Source organism: Schistocerca nitens, chromosome 9 (genome assembly GCF_023898315.1).
Source record: "Schistocerca nitens isolate TAMUIC-IGC-003100 chromosome 9, iqSchNite1.1, whole genome shotgun sequence".
Classification (NCBI taxonomy): Eukaryota; Metazoa; Arthropoda; class Insecta; order Orthoptera; family Acrididae; genus Schistocerca; species Schistocerca nitens.
The window spans coordinates 183,627,605-183,644,546 of record NC_064622.1 but is presented as its reverse complement, the minus strand read 5'-3'; the positions used below and the strand labels follow the sequence as shown (position 1 = coordinate 183,644,546).

Genomic DNA, 16,942 nt, shown 5'->3' with positions numbered 1-16,942 from the left:
AAATATAACTGTCAGATAACTTGTAGTAGCACGAATTTCTTTGGTTAGAACAGAAGAAAGTGTTGGAAAAACAGAACTAGTCAAATATCGTAATGGTATGTGTTTAAGAAGAGGTAACATGAAATAAACTTAATCATATATTTCTAAATAATGTCATTCAGATGTGCACACAAGCACAAGAAAATTTTTATCAACTTTTGCATACAAGGCTAATTCTGCAATTAACTTATTACTGAAACATGTCGATATGGACCATGAATCAACTACCTTTTCAAAACTGGATTTTAAAACTGCATTTGCTAGTACATTTAAATCTGAAACTGAACAATTATGGTGAACATTTCATATGGAATTGTTATCTTCAAATACTACCACCATCAATATTGTTTATAGTAAAATTGTTTACATATGTAATTCAGAATGAGTCAATAATTGTCTCTGCTCCATTTGTTTTGCAAACTCTAACAATATAAAACCCAGGATGGGTTCGCAACAATATGAAAAGGATGATTACTTACTACTCACCACATTGAGGTGCCCAGTAGCACACAAGTGCATTAAGAAGAAGACTGCTACATATTATTAGCTATCAGACTAGCCTGAATGCCACTCACTGACTCCTTGAGGTGATGAGTAGTAATCTAGCCTTTTCCAGGGTGTATACGTGGACAAGGAAAAACAATTCCTGGATTTTTCCCGGTTAAAACTACACATTCTCCCGGATGAAAAAACACTTTTTCCTTGTTATTAAGCGACGGTATATTTTCCCTCGGAACTGTAAAACTTATCAATCCTTTGAATGGTTATGTTTTTATACACGAGCGTCGAATTTCCCGGCAATTTAGAAAACGAAACTCAGGGAAGAAAACATGTACGCTGCATATTTTCGAATTACGAAAGTGTAAATTCGAATTCCACCAAACACCGCATGTTACTTTCCGAACCATTGTAATTGTGAATGCGATGCGCTTTTGTAAGCCAGTCATAGCTCATTTCACGAGATCCCGCCAGGCGATGACAGCCGATATTCAGACCACAGGACACGTGATTTAGTCAGGTAATAGCAACACCACTGCTCCGTAGTGCGGATACAGAAACAGGAAAAGTTAATGTTTTAAATTAATATACATAGTGTTGCTACAAGAAAAGCAAAGCTTTCATATATAACATTGGTCTCTAAGGTTAATAAGCTGTAAGAGAAGCTAAACTTTAACATATAATGTTTATCCTTTTTGCGCGTGTTACACTTTAAGATGTATCACACAAATGTGCCAGTAAAATTTTTAGCCGAGTCCAGTAACTCATCCTCAAAGTTTTCCACAAATAAATTAGCTACAGCAGAGGAGACAGAGCTTCCCGTAGCACTACATCAATTTGGTCATAATAACGACATGAATGATCTTCTGGGCTCTAAATACTTCTAAATGGCTAATCATCAAACGCTCTGTGATTTAAGAAATTCATCGTACATTCTCGCACATAGTTCAACTTGCGTAAAAGGAAATTTACTTTGAAAGTAACACTTTTCAAACCACCATTCGCAATATTTTCCCGCAAGAGCACATTCATATGTCCAGATTCCCAATGAAGTAGTCCTCGACCTGACATTAAGCTTTTCAGTTGGGTTTCGGGATGTAAATTTTCTTGGAGTACCAGTACTGTATTAACTCATTTTTGATTCTTTATTATGACATAATGCCATATGTGCTAGAAGATGAAAATGAGCAATTCAAATGCAGCGAGCAGTTGAAATTAGCCAACAGTGTAGAACTAAACACTTAGTTTCAAACACATTGACTGCCTCAGTGTAAAAGATTAATAAAAATCAAATTTATTTAGCAAACCGAAAAAAAAATAACTTCATTGTTCTACAAGGCGATTAATGCATGGCTGTCAGAAAAGTGAAAATAAAATAAAATCTGAAACTAATAACGTATATTAGCCTTCCGTAATTATGTGAATGTATTTTAATTCACTTGAGAGCTACCGGTCACAGAAATCCATTTTGTTTTCATTTGACGTGAGAGCAGTTAACGTAGACGAAACAGCAAAAGCACTAAATGTAAACACGGGTCACGTGGAGACTACACACTTCCCCACTATAACTCTGACTGCTCTGCGCATTAGCCTCGGATTTACGATATTTCCGAACCGAGGCGATACTAAGATAGTGCCCCCCCCCCCCTCTCTCTCCCTCCCAGCTCAGCTCCCTCCATCGAACATTTGAGATATGGCATCAAAAATTTGAAAAAATCAAATTTTCAAAAATATGTTCATTTTGTAGCGCACATCTTTCTGAAGAGTCTGATACATAAAACATATATGTTCGAGGAAATTTTAGACATGTTATTTGGTCTTAGTGTACCAGAGTGCAGTGCCACCCCGTTTCTCACAGCATTCTCCTATCGCACGTCAGTGTATTTCGCTCTGTGGAACTGAAACATGTATATTTTGTACTGAATGCCATCAAACTATATTCACGACAGTGGAAATTAAAATGTCCTGTGGTGTGTCTCCTGCTCCCAGTCCCGGTTTGATATCCTGCCCCTCTAAAAAAAAAGCTCGCAATTAATACTGGATGGTATTATTTGCAATCGGGAGAACAAGAACTCTTCAGAAAATTTGCACTCTTTATTGTCTGTTAGCTAATAACTTTCTGTTTTGGGTGACATAAAATTAAATATAGGATACATAAAATAAGTAAAATGAGACAAGCAATACAGTACCCATTTCTTCAATCCTTAGCCTCTAGCATTGTTCTCTCTCTAATCTTGCTACAGCTTTACATGGCGTCCTTTCCTTTCTGCGAAAGAATCTATTACCTCAAAGTTCCTCAAACGTTTTGCTACATGAAAAATCGAAATATCGCTATCTAATACTGCGTGAGCTGTTAATACGAATAGTACCCTAGGCTGGTGTGGTTCTCGATCTGATTACGTCTATTTTGTCACTGTCTGCTAGATAAAACAAAATAGTCCTTTCTAACACTGCAAAAATTGTAACACACACCAAGTAAATGAGACTGTTTTGGCACCAATGGTCATTTTTATAATACGACAGAATACAATTCACGAAGGCCAACACAAAATGCCTATTAGGCCTACTAGAAGAAAAAAGTTTTATGTCAGAAAATAGTTTCACATTTGATTCATACGCTCAAGTTTCTCGAGTATGAGATCGAAAAGTAGTAGTTTCAGATATTTATATAAATTTGCAATCTTCATATTCTTCCCTAATTTGTGTGGTGTCCCCATTTCTTTTCCTACCCCTCTCTAACAAACAATCTTGTCATGACTAATTCTGGAACTATTCCTGCCTTTGTCAAAACTTATTCGCCGGTTAACTGCACTAACCCTGCCAGAATCACCGGTTTAGTTATACCTGATTATTCTCCGATTAGGCGTTATGTTCGTACAAACCATTTTCCACGCTACTTCCAGAATAGAACCCAAGCGGCTGCTAGACGGGGACTGTACAACTGGCTCTTACTACTGTAGCGATCTGGCCAATTTCATTTTCCTGGATACACCGAGAAGATAATACGTAATCTTTCTTACCTGCTAGTCCTGTTAGTCATATTTCCACTCTGGTAGCCTGAATCTATGGATTTCCCTAGTAATTATAACAACGCTGATGATTCACAAACCCAATCAACAACATAGTCAGACAGCGATTGGCGTTAATTTGCTCGGCTTTACTCCGCTCCGCTTGTATAGCCCGGTCCCCTTTTGCCTGCAGGAAAGTTTATTTCTAGATGTGACGAGGATTCCCCCGACAGAGACACCACATACACTATGCACACATTCAAAAATCAACTTATGATTTTTTTTTTAGTAGTGGACCAAACTGCTGATGTCATCGGTCCCTAGGCTTACACACTACTTAATCTAACTTAAACTAACTTATGCTAAGGGTAACACATACACTCATGCCCGATGGAGGATTCGAACCTTCGACAGGAGGGGCCGCGTGAACCTTGACAAGTCGCCTCAGGCTGCGCGGCTTATGATTCATTCAGAAATCAACTTACAGAGTGTGTTCAAAAACCAACAGGGATGTGCATCAAAATCATATGAGTAATTGATAGACCAACGTACGCTGGATGCTAGGCGCTTTCGAAACAAGGTTTTTTCTGCTCAAGAATATGAATTTGGCGCACCCCCCACCCACCCTCATATATCCTGGCCTGCGGCGCATGCGTGAATCTGGCAACTAGGGCACGGCAGTAAAATTTTTCCCTGTTGCATCTAGCTGCTTGCTGCGACTGCTTACACAGCCAACAGCCACATTTCTGTATCCAGATACGGGAGAAGGTACTACTCATACGCCACTCAACTGAACATGCGCATGAGCCCACTCTTAACTGCTGAAACGAATCTAATGTAAACAGTTGTGACGTCATGCTCATCGGAAGCAATTTGTTGTTATGAAGCATTGCACAGTCTTCCTAAAGACTTTGACACATTTTGCTGTTGGCAAACGCTTGTATGAGCACTGGGTTTAGTTGTTGTATATGGCACATTTCCTTCACAATTTATGTTTTATTTTCGTTTCTTTTCTCGTTCACGTTTTATTGTTGCAGTATTATTCTGCAGTAGCAGGATACAGTCGTATCCTTTGTTAGAGTATCGATTCTTACCAGTCAAAATTACAAAAATTTGAAAAATGAAACAACGAAAAATTCCCGGAATTCTAAAAAATTCCCGGGATTTTCCCCGTTTTTCTCCCGGATGAAAAAATTCCCGGGTTTTTCACAGATCTCCTGGTTCGTGTACACCCTGCCTTTCATATTGTTATTATACCATTGGTTACTCTTTTGTTTTGAAATTATCAGGGGCATTTTGCAAGTAAAATACTAAACTAGTATCCCTTTGTACACATTATTGCCATGCAGAGCTAAACTTACCCAAAGTATTTCTTACAAATGAATATTCAGTTTACCTCTTTGAGAAAATTCTTCTGTGCATCTTCATCCACTCTGTACAATTCTTTCAGTACCATGACTTCATTTGTTGCACGGTGGGTAACTTTGTACACTTGGCCAAAGAATCCTTTCCCCAATAATTCACCCTTCACTAAGTCAGAGGCACGAAAAATACGCTGACTTTTGGGTTCCACACGAAATGATCGAGTTCGTGACAGATCACAGCTTTCACGGCCAGACGGTGGTGAACTGCTGAAAATGTAAAAACAGTATACAATGAAAAATATGTAAGTCATTTTGAGGTAAAGAGCTTAAATCATAAGACCTATTCTATTTTAGGAACTGGAAACCTGATTAGAGAATGTAAAGCTACTGTATGATTTTATGATTTATAAAAAGAAATGACAATACTGTCCACTCTGTAGTCCATGTTTTTCTGATCAATCACAAGGTTGAACTGATGCAGTTCACTCTTGCAGCTTGCCATTTACCACCTTTCCTAAGTATAGCATCCAACACAAACTATGAGGGTAATCCCGAAAGTAAGGTCTCCCATTTTTTTATATGTACATAGACCTATTTATTTCTACAATGGTTTACATCAGTTTACAGCTTGAACATTCAGCTATTTTTCGACATAATCACTATTTCTGTCTATGCATTTTTGAAAACGCTGTGGCAGTTTTTGCATGCCCATGCCATACCAGCTCGCCGCCAAGCTGTTCCGAAAGTTATCAACATCTCCTTTCACCTCATCATCATCATCATCATCATCATCATCATCATCATCATCAGAGTTGAATTGCTGGGACCACAATTAACGCTGACAGGTACTGTGAGACTCTCAAAAAACTCAAATGGCAATTCAGAACCGGAGAAGAGGGATGTTGAGCAAGGGCGAACACATTCTCCACGACAACGCTCGCCCACACATTGCTCGGCAAACCGTTGCTCTCCTGCAACAGTTCATGTTCCACTGAATCACCCACCCAGCCTATAGTCCTGACTTGGCACCCAGTGACTATCACCTGTTCCCTAGGTTAAAAGAACATTTGGCCGGAAAGCGATTCAGCTCCGACGACAAGGTGAAAGAAGAGGTTCATAACTTTTTGAACAGCATAGCGGCGAGCTGGTATGACATGGGCATACAAAAATTCCCACACCGTATACAAAAATGCATCGACAGAAATGGTGATTATGTCGAAAAATAGCTAAATGTTCAAGTTGTAAACTGATGTAAACCATTGTAGAAATAAACAGGTCTATGTACTTATAAAAAAATAGGAGACCTTACTTTTGCGATTATCCTTGTACCATCTACTTATATATACATATCTAGGCATGGTGCTGTCATTGTTTTGTTCCACCATCCTTTCAACTACAGTTTTCAGCAACTACTCATGTCATATATGCCCAACCATTCTCTCTCATATTCTTCTTCTTCTTCTTCTTCTTCTTCTTCTTCTTCTTCTTCTACGTATGAGCCGCTATGGACTATGGTTATTTAAATCATTTCTTTATTTTCTTCCGCATTTCTCTTATGATTTTTCTATTTTTTTATCCTGCCAGAACGGGCCAGTTGTCTTCTTGGATTTTTCAAGACACCTTTGGAGTCTCAACTTCTTTCCGAGTGGCAGTCATTCCTCAGTATCTTGCAGAGCAATTTGGAGTTTCCCCATAGCCTTCCAACTTCTCTGCACCATTTATTATTCATTTTTAATTTAAAGAACTATGAACGGTCTTTATGTCAGTCTGTTGGAATTCAACCTTTGGATGTGACCAAAGAAAGCTATTCATTTCCAAATCAGGTCGCATTTTTTCATTGTGCGCATGAAGTTCACTATTAAGACGTCTTATCTATTGTGTTTGCTCTTTAACTGATCGCAACACTTTCTTTAGTATTTTTCTTTGTGCGATTTCCAGTACTTCCATCATCACCTTTTTGTTCAGAGTTACACATTCTGCTATATAAAATGGTTTTTGGCAAATTACTGTACAGTAGTTTCTAAAGTGGCATTGATTAATATTGATTTCTTATTATATACCATCTTAGTGAGGTGGTATGCTGTTTTCATCTTATTAACTCTTGCTTTAGTGGCTCCTTTCTCCAAAGTGTCTTGTTCAATTACTTCTCCTAGATACTTGTTTGTTCTCTCGGTTTTTTTCCATACTTTACATGACAGAGGTTGCCTTAATTTTTAGTTATAAATTTGGTTTCCGCAAAGGACATTTGTAAGCCCACTTTTTCAGCTTGTCCTTTAGGCAATTCTATTTGTCTAGTGGCTGCTTCGACCGAGTCTGAAAAATAGCTAGTTCATCCACAAATGATAAACACACTATATGTAGGCTGTTCCTCCTGTAACCTAATCTAACTCCCTCACTGATTTTGCTTTCTCCTAATGACATTCTCCATTCCCTTTCTACTTTTCCTGGAACACAAAGAGCATTGGAGAAAGACCATCTCCCTGCCTCACTATAGTTTTGATCTCAAAACTTCTAGAAATTCCATCTCCAAATTTCACTTTAGAACTGGTGTTTCTTAGTGTTTGCTTAATCAGAGTAGTTGTTTTACTACCTAAGTCCAGTTCAGTGAGAATTTCAAACAGTGACTTCCTATCAACTGAGTCACAGGCTATCCTGAAGTCAACAAAACTGATTATGAAATTTTTAGATCATGTTGTCAGAAACATTATTATTGACTTTCAGTTGAGAATCTGCTCGGAATGTGATCTGTTCTCTCTAAAATCACATTAAAAGTCCCCAATTTGAGAGTTGAGATGTTCCACCCTAGCTAACAATGCTTTTGAAAAGATTTTGTAGGTACCAGTAACCAGTAGGAGAGAGAGTGATCCCCATAACTGTTCACACTGGTTTTATCACTTGCTTTGTTCAGTAGGTGGACCTTCCAGACTCTCTTGTTAAAATATTTTGGACCGTTTCGGTTAGCTTATCCACAACTCTGTTATATGAATATTTCCAAAGTTCCACAGTTCATTACATTTTTTATCAGGAATTTTTTCATCACTACCCAATACCAAGCAGTTCTCTGAACATAACTTCCCACTAATATTTTTCTGGTCTCAAGCTTTATATCTTTGGATGTTAAATGCAGCTTTATTTTATAGTAAGTATCTTTGTTTTATGCAATCCTTGCTACTACATCTTTTTTTGCACCTGTCTCCCTTTAATTACTCTACTGCCAAGATTTAGAAATCCATGTTAACTGAATCTTCCATCGGTTCTTGGTAGAACAACATTATAATAAATGAACAGCACCAGTTTGCTTTTGTTCTTTTATAGAACAAAAGCAAACTGGCACTTTTCATTTATTTAGAAATCCATCCACCCCTTGAAGACTCACTTATATATTCTTTTAAAAATCTGATGAATCTTTCCTAGCTGCATAAATGTGATTTATGAATCTGTACAGTTCTTAATTCATCTTTCAGCATGCTGCCCACAAGAATTCTACCATTATTTTATCAATACTTGGACAGTTGTTTCTTCAAAGCACAACCAAAATGTTTTGAAATTCAGATGCAAGTTTTATTTCACCAACAATTCTCCTGCTCTCATTTTCAATTGGAATAATTTCCCTGGAGCAACTGACACTTCTCTACATATTGTACTTGTACCATATTTTTGCTTATTTTCTGCTTCTGTGGTTGGACATGTGGCACAATTTATCTGCTACTTTTCAGCAATGTTACTCCCTATAGGAAACACAAGAGATCGTAGATGGATGAATGGTATTTACTAGAACAAAGTTTTTTTATGCAGTGTTCTTTTCTTAGTTTAAAAGAACTATGATTTCCAAAATGCAAATTTTCCACATGTCTCCACCAAGTTTTACTGCTGATTCTTTATCCAATCTGTGTGATAGTTATCCATTTTATAGAAATTTTAAGTTTCACAGTTTACAACATCACGAATGGCAGTATTTTGATAAATGTCATTTTGTTAATTATTAGAACTCAAGTGGAATGTGGGAAGCTACAGGATATCCCACACAAATGAAGCAATTATAGATTATATTCATTTATAATTGTTTGCCCATTACGAAACACAACACCAGCAATCAATTCTATCTTTTCACACTACTGCCCACAATGCAACACAGTGTGTCGGGCTAATCAAACGTATATATTTTCATTCTTTTCTTTCACACATGTATTATGACAAAATTGAAGTAGATTTTCCAAACATTTACTAGGAGACTGATAATATGCACAAACTTGAAGCAATTTTTTTCTTGGGGGAAAGAGCAGCGGCGGCAGCAGCAGCAGCATTTAAACTGGCAATTGTTGACAAGCTGTTTCACCGCTGCTGCTTCATTGTATCTTTGCTCTCCTTCAGTGGTTTGATATTGTATAAATAACATGGGGATAAACAGGGCCCATAAGGAGACTTTTCAACAAACAATGTGTGTTTCTAATGGCATACAGACAACTGCAGACTGTTTTCACAGTCATTCAAACACTTGGCCGTTAGAACATACTGCACTGACAAACTGTGCTCCGACTCTGTATTGTAGTCTCCCTCTACATTCTTCTCCCATACACTTTCTTCGACTACTAACTTCACTATCCCTTTGTGCCTCAGGATATGTCCTATCTTTGTTTAGTCAGGATATGTCCTATCTTCTTTTAGTCAAGGCGAGCCATAGTTCGGTCACTCCCCAATTCGATTCAGTATCTCCTCATTAGTTATTCAATCTATCCATCTCATCTTCAACATTCTTCTGCAGTACCACATTTTTAAAATGTCCATTCTTTTCCTTTCCGAGCTGTTTATCGTCAATGTTTCAATTCACACAGCAGACAAATACCTTCAGGAAAAACTTTCAAACAACAGCAACACTCTTCTACTACCTTCAGTTTCACTTTCTAATCTAATTTTCTCAGAATTAACTGATTTAACTTGACTAAATTTTACACCCTCATTTCACTTTAATGACGGAAGATGAAGAAATGAGAATTAAAATTTGTGCCATGGCTGGGACTTGAACCTGGGGGTGTCGGTTTTCTAGACAGATATGCTAACCATTACACCACCACAGCAACATAGCTAACACAGCTGTATAGACTACACTAGTCCAATGCCCTCCCTAACACAAACTTCAATCTACAGATGCAGCTTATTTTCCCCTTCTTAGATCGTCACTATCGCCAAGGCTGTCCAGTATTCCCAACTGAAAATAGGCATCAGGGACATATTTTTGAAAAATAATTGCCCCTAGCCAATATTTCCACCAATTCCTCTGGCCTAGGAATTTGCTAAAGATTGACATTTTCTTGAGTATTAACCAACTTATTCTAAATTACAACTACCTCTCCGGGGACCACCACCTTGAAGTAGCACTGTCCGTGTGGGTGGGGAGGCTTGTGTGTTCGTATGAAGCTGAGGGAGGCTCGTGTGTTCGTCTGAAGCTGAGGACGATGCTAGCTATGGGAACCTACAGTTGGTAAGGTCTTGTCATCTCACATCCATTCCTTGTGGTTTCCCAACTCCTCAATAGCCAACCCAAGGTGTGATGCAATCCATGCCGAGGGGTGCATGGCACATTAGAAGATGTGTCATGAACGAAGCATCAGGGATACCGGAGGACCTCCCTGAGTAATTGCCCTTGCACTGCATGGGGTTTCCGTGGTGTGGACAGATTAAATCCCCAACTCTTGTGGGACCAAAATGGACACACAAGAAAACAGCAAAACTGAGGGGCAAGTTGAGACCTCACGACACCCAAACATCGGGGCTGGAACTAATGGAAAACATCCCCCCAGCTGAACAGGGGAACAGACCTGTTCAAGAAGTAGGAATGGTTACTAAGAAGTTGGACCAGATTAAGATCAAAGACTTGTCTCGGGCTCAGGAGGAGGAAACCTCTTGGAGAACAAAAACTAAAAAGGAAGGAAAAGAGTGGCTTCCTAAACAAAAGTGGAGGGAACTAAAAGGGCTTGAGCCCAACGCCTCCAAGGAAAGACTGTCCCAGGGTGAACGGGGTGTACAAACCCCTTCTACATCGAGGGCAGGCAGTAAGAGAACATGGGAGGGATCTAAGATCCCACTTCTCAAGATAAGCATATCCAGAAAAAGCCGAGGCAAGAAATAGGGAAACAGACATATTGTGTATTGAACGGGGAACCTAGAAACGACAGAGAGGCTTCATCCCGCCATAGCCCTCAGTGGTTCACAACCCCACAACAGGCCACAGCAGTCCACCCGCCCCACACCAATCTAGGGTTATTGTGCGGTTCAACCTCTAGTACTGCAGTCTCAGTTTTTAGGTTGGTGGTGATCCAGCAAGGCTATCCACTGGTCAGGATCACCTTGCAGCAGTAGTAGTTCGTGCAGATGGCTCTTTTTGGGGAGGGGCAGGGGGGGGGGGGGGGGGTGCTGGTCCAGGACCCATATTCAGGAGAGAGTATCTGTATCACGGTGCTCTTACCTTTGTGAGGGGGTGGGTACAGTGGAATGGCTTAAGGAAAAGGTGCCCCTAATATCACTGTGGGAGGATTTGAAGCTCTTCAAGTCCACAAAAACATTAATCGGGGTGCCAAAACTCCTTAAGGATACCTCTCCAGAGACTCTGAGAAAATAGGGTCTCAAAACCCAAAAGTCTTAACAGAAGATTGGAAGGTAATCAACCAGAGGGTTGCATCATCAAACGGCAAAACCCTTGTGGTGGAAGTCGGAGAGAAGTCCCTGAAGACAGTGCAGGAACAGAACCTGAGACTATTCTTGGGGTTCTCGCAGGTTACCGTCGGGGTAATCAAAGACACCAGAAGTGAAAATGGTGGCAAGATGGAGACAATGTGCTGCGGATAAATATGCAACACAGTAAAGGGGCCACTGCTGCCCCGAGTCGTCTTCTGGGAAGACGAGAAGTGGATGTGGCCCTGATTCAGGAACCCTATTTATATAAAGCGGGTGTATTGGGCGTTGGTGACACTGGAGGTAAGCTAGATTATGCTAGAAATATAAGAAACTCCAGAATGTGCATTTATGTAAAAAATGGAATCCCCCTCATGTCGATGGCGGACTTTTGTTCTAGGGACTTAATGACCATTAGGACGCAGCAACGTGAGGAAGGTATCACGAGAGAGTTTGTAATGGCTTCAACATACCTTCCTTACGAAGACAGTGCTCCTGCTCCTCCTCTTCCTCCTCCTCCTCGTCAGGAGGTGAGGAGATTGACGGAAAACTGTGCACAACAGGGTGACGAACTGTTGGTTGGATGTGATGCTAATGCCCACAACTTAATGTGGGGCAGCAACAACACTGACAGTAGAAGTGAGAAACTCCTAGAATTTCTTCTAGCTAATAACTTAGAGAGCCTCAATAGGGGCAAGGAACCTACTTTTAGAAATGTAAGAGGGGAAGAGGTAATTGGCATAACCTATGATTCCACTTTGATGGTTAGTTATGTCAAACAATGGCATGAGGCTTCAGAGCCATCCTCATTAGGCCACATGTATATTAAGTTCGAGGTTGAAATGGGCCTTAGAATCCCAGGAAAACTGACTGGGAGGCATATAGGAGGGACCTCCACTCAAGCCTATCTGAAGTCAGTACTTCGATAAGGAAAACAGTAGAGTTTGAGGAGGTAGCAGAGGCACTGCCATGGTGACCTCATACCATGACAACTACTCTATCACCAAGAAGTGCACGAATAGAAATTTATCTTGGTGGAACAACAACCTGGAATCACAGAGGCAAAAGATATGGAGACTGTTTAACCTTGCAAGATGGAAAGGACAATGGGCAGAATATCTGGAGGCCCTTGTCGAATACAATCTTGTAATTAAGCAAGCACCCTGGAAGGTATTCTGTGAAAAGGTAGAGGGTACAGCCGTTCAGGCTAGACTTCACAAAATCCTCACTAGGATACCAACTAATTCCAGAGGAACTTTAAGGAAAGAGGATGGGAGTATACAAGGACAGCACATGAAACACTGGAACTACTCCTTAAGACATTTTCCTCAATGTACTCAGAGACAACACAGACCAGGATGAGATCCCTGTGCAATATCGGTTTTCAGGTATTTGAAGGGAGAACTGGGAATCTGCTAGAGAATGTGTTGGCCACAATAAAATCCAATGGGCGGGAACATTCCAACTGTTCAAGTCACCTGGCCCAGACGGAACTTTCCCAGCGCTCCTGCAACGAGCAGGAGCAAACTTTAATAAGATTCCTATGCAGGTTACTTAGGGTTAACCTAGCAATAGGGATCATTCTTAATGTCTGGAGGGCAGTGAAGGTTGTCTTCATTCCAAAGCCAGGGAGAATTGATCATACTAAGACCACAGATTTGAGACCAGCCAATCTGACCTTTGTTCTTAAAACATTAGAAAAACTGATCAACGTGCATGTTAGGGAGAGGAGGTTAACTAGGGTCCCTCTACACATAAACCAACATGCATACCAACCAAGAAAATCATGTGAAACTGCATTCCACCAACTTGTCGGGAAGGTGGAGAAAGCACACTTTCAGGAAATAGCCCTCTGCATCTTCTTGGACCTTCAAATCCATGGTTAAGGCAGCAAAGGTGCATGGCTTGGAGACCACCATTTGTAGGTAGATTAGAGCCATGGAGCCATGGGTTAGTGGTAGAAAGGTAAGAACCACCATGATGCACGAAAAAACAGTAATCAACACCTCCAGAGGCTGTCCACAAGAACGGGTCCTGTCCCCTCTACTCTGGAACCTTGTGGTGAATGATCTCATTGTAGAATAAAACTCTAGACAGTCCACGGATATGCATATGATCTTGTAATAGTAATACTTGGGAAATTTTCAACAAAGTCAGAGCTATAGCACAAGGAGAATTGAACATTATGCAAAATTTGCACAGGAAACAGGATCTAAGGGTCAGTTCTAAGAAGACTGTTGGAGTAACAGTTACAAGGAAGCAGATCCAACACACATATTGCAATCACAAGCTTCTCGGTGAAACTCTTACCAGTGAAGGGATAGTGAAATATCTAGGGGTAACCCTGGACGAGAAACTATCGTGGACCCCTCAGATAAGGAGCACCCGTTCCAAGGAGAAAGGAGAACTGTTTTTATTTGTTAAAAGGAAAGAGGGAAGCTTTGGCAAAGTTTTCACTTTCTTGCATTGAAAGGGGCTTAGAGAGGATTGCAGGTACATTAAAATCCATTAATTGGTTGCAAAATGGGACACTGTTGGTGGAACTCTCAAGTTCCCAACAAGTGACAAACCGCAGAAAGCCAAAAGCCATGGGGAATGAGCTATTGAGACTGCTCCATACCACATTAAACAACAATAAGGGTGTTGTGACATTCAGGAACCTGGTGGACAGAACTGAAAGCTGAGTGGGCCAAAGAAGGCACTGTAGATGTGCAAAATGTTATGCAATGGGTGGAAGGCAGTTTGATTAAATCTGATGTGCTCAACTTCACTTTTAATAGCACAAAACTCCCAGAACATATTAAGGCAAGTTTTCTTCACTTTATCATGTGGTACCAAGCAAGGTGGTGCAGTGGTTAGCACACTAGACTCACATACAGGACGACGATGGTTTAAACCCACATCAGGCCATCCTGATTTAAGATTTCCGTGATTTTCCTAAATCGCTTTAGGCAAATGCCAGGATGGTTCCTTTGAAAGGGCATGGCTGAACTTCCTTCCCTGTCCTTCCCTAATCCGATGGGAGTGATGACCTCGCTGTTTCATCCCTTCCCCCAAATCAACAAACCTTACCATGTGGCCCTATGTCCCCAACCCAATATGCTGTTTTAAATGCCAGTGCTTTGGCCACACCACTCATGCATGTAAGGGAGAAGCCACCTGTGGCAATTGTGGTAAGGCTGCCCATGAAGGAGTCGTATGTTCATCTCCTACAAAATGTGTGAATTGCTCTAAGGCTCACCCTGTCTAGAGAAGGGACTGCTGTGTCTTCCTTGAATGGTCGATAATCCCCAAGAGTATGTACTGGATCTACACCACGGTAGTAAGACCTATGATCACTTATTATACTATAATATGGTGGAAAAATGTAGAACAGTGGGTAGCTGCTAAGGAGCTTGCTAAGGTGCGAAGATTTGCCTGCTTAGCCATTACAGGCGGAATTAGCAGTACACCCACTGCTGGGATAAATAAATGTCGTGTGACAAGGGCCTCCCGTCAGGTAGACCATTCGTTCGCTGGGTGCAAGTCTTTTGATTTGACGCCACTTGGGCGACTTGCGTGTCGATGGAGATGAAATGATGATGATTAGGACAACACAACAACCAGTCCCTGAGAGGAGAAAATCTCCAACCCAGCAGGGAATCGAACCCAGGCCCTTAGGATTGACATTCTGCCGTGCTGATCACTCAGCTACCAGGGGCGGACACTGCTGGGATGGCAACCGTGCTGGACATGTCCCCATTACACCTGTGGGTAAAGGTGGTGGCAGCAGCTGAAGCGGACAGGTTAAAGACTGGCAAAACCTGGAACTCACTGGGGTATTCCTGATCTCACACTAAAATACTGAGTGAGGTAGACATAGGTATGGCTGGGGAAATGCCAGCCGACTATATAACAACTCCCAGCTGCTACAACAAGTCTTTCAATGTAGTAATTGGGAGAACAAATTTTGACATCATACTGGGGACGTAGTTTGGGTCACTGATTGGAAAACAGACCAAGGTGCTGGGGTCGAGGTATACAGAGTGCAGCCAAGACTGGAGAGTGCAATCTCCGTAGAGGAGATGGCCATAGTGTTTCAAGCAGAAATATCTGCTACCAGGGTGTGCGTGGAGGAGAATTTGCAGAAGTCTTACAGAGGTCGTAGCATTTTCATTTACTCAGACAACCAAGCAGCCCTGAAAGCACTGGTGGCCTCTGCAACAAGATCAAAGATCATAGCAGAATGCCACAAAGTCCTTGAGGAGCTAGGGGAAAGCAATAGGGTAAACCTATTGTGGGTCCCCGGTCACACAGGGATTAGTGGTAATGAGCAAGCTGATACGTTGGCCAGGATAGGGGTGACGACACCATTTATTGGACTGTAACCTGTCCTGACAATCACCAAGGCGATAATCAAACTAAAACTACGAGACTGGAAAAGGAGACAACATGTAGAATATTGGGCTAAGGTCAAAAAGCAAAAACATGGCAAGGTATTGACGCCGAAGCCATGTTTTAAGAGAAGTCTCTCAATCCTGGGCTTCAACAGGAGAGAAATGAAACTCATGGTTGGATTATTGACAGGCCATGGGCATTTCAAAGAACACCTACATACAATGGGGATAATAGGAGAATACCCCATGTAGGATGTGTGGTGTGGGTGAGGAAACTGCATCACATTTGATTTTCGAATGCGAGGCATTGGAGATTAAAAGACACAGAATATTCGGATCAACCGGAACTGAAGAAATTGTGTCTAGCAAAGCACTGGTAAAGGATCTCCTTGCACTGTTCAAGGGCATTGGTTGGCTTTACTGGAGACACAGGTAACGATAACACACAATGAACTCTGTTTCAGTGCGAGCAGCAGCAGGTTTGACCAATGTTGTTTTTGCTTCCCTGGTAAAATCATATCAAATTGAACTACAACCATGGGTGTAGGTCACTGTCTAGTCGATACTGGGGATGTAACTTCTATACTTGGCAACCTATCTAGTTCTGGTTGTACATACTTTACAAAACTGAGGCACTGTCAATTGTTTCAATGATACACAGGCCTGGAACCCTATTGCACGACCCACTGTAGTTTCAAACAGAGCTCTGTGAATGAATCACAGTTAAAACAAGATTTACTTGGTCCTGAATTCTGAAATCAAGGAGTGTAGAAGGGTCTAAGCCAAAAGTGTCAGTTTTTCATCCAGGAGTTGACTACTAGCAGGATTAGTTGCCGAGCTACATTTTTATACTTAACCTAGATTACAATGCGACAGTGCAACGATATCAAATAGTCAGTATATGTCATCACTATATAATAAGGGGATCTCAGCTATTAGGAACCAGTTTGCAGGTATGCGTCCTCTTCAATTAGGGACACGGCCATGC

General features: G+C 41.0%; 1 protein-coding gene across 1 annotated transcript in view; it reads right to left on the bottom strand.

The window, feature by feature from the left end:
• The window catches only part of LOC126203522 (LIM domain kinase 1), a 170,525-nt gene that overhangs the window by 34,014 nt on the left and 119,569 nt on the right, over positions 1-16,942 (bottom strand). The window contains exon 9 of the mRNA XM_049937846.1: positions 4,942-5,173. Coding sequence (XP_049793803.1) covers positions 4,942-5,173 — 232 coding nt within the window. The remainder of the gene's footprint in view (positions 1-4,941; positions 5,174-16,942) is intronic.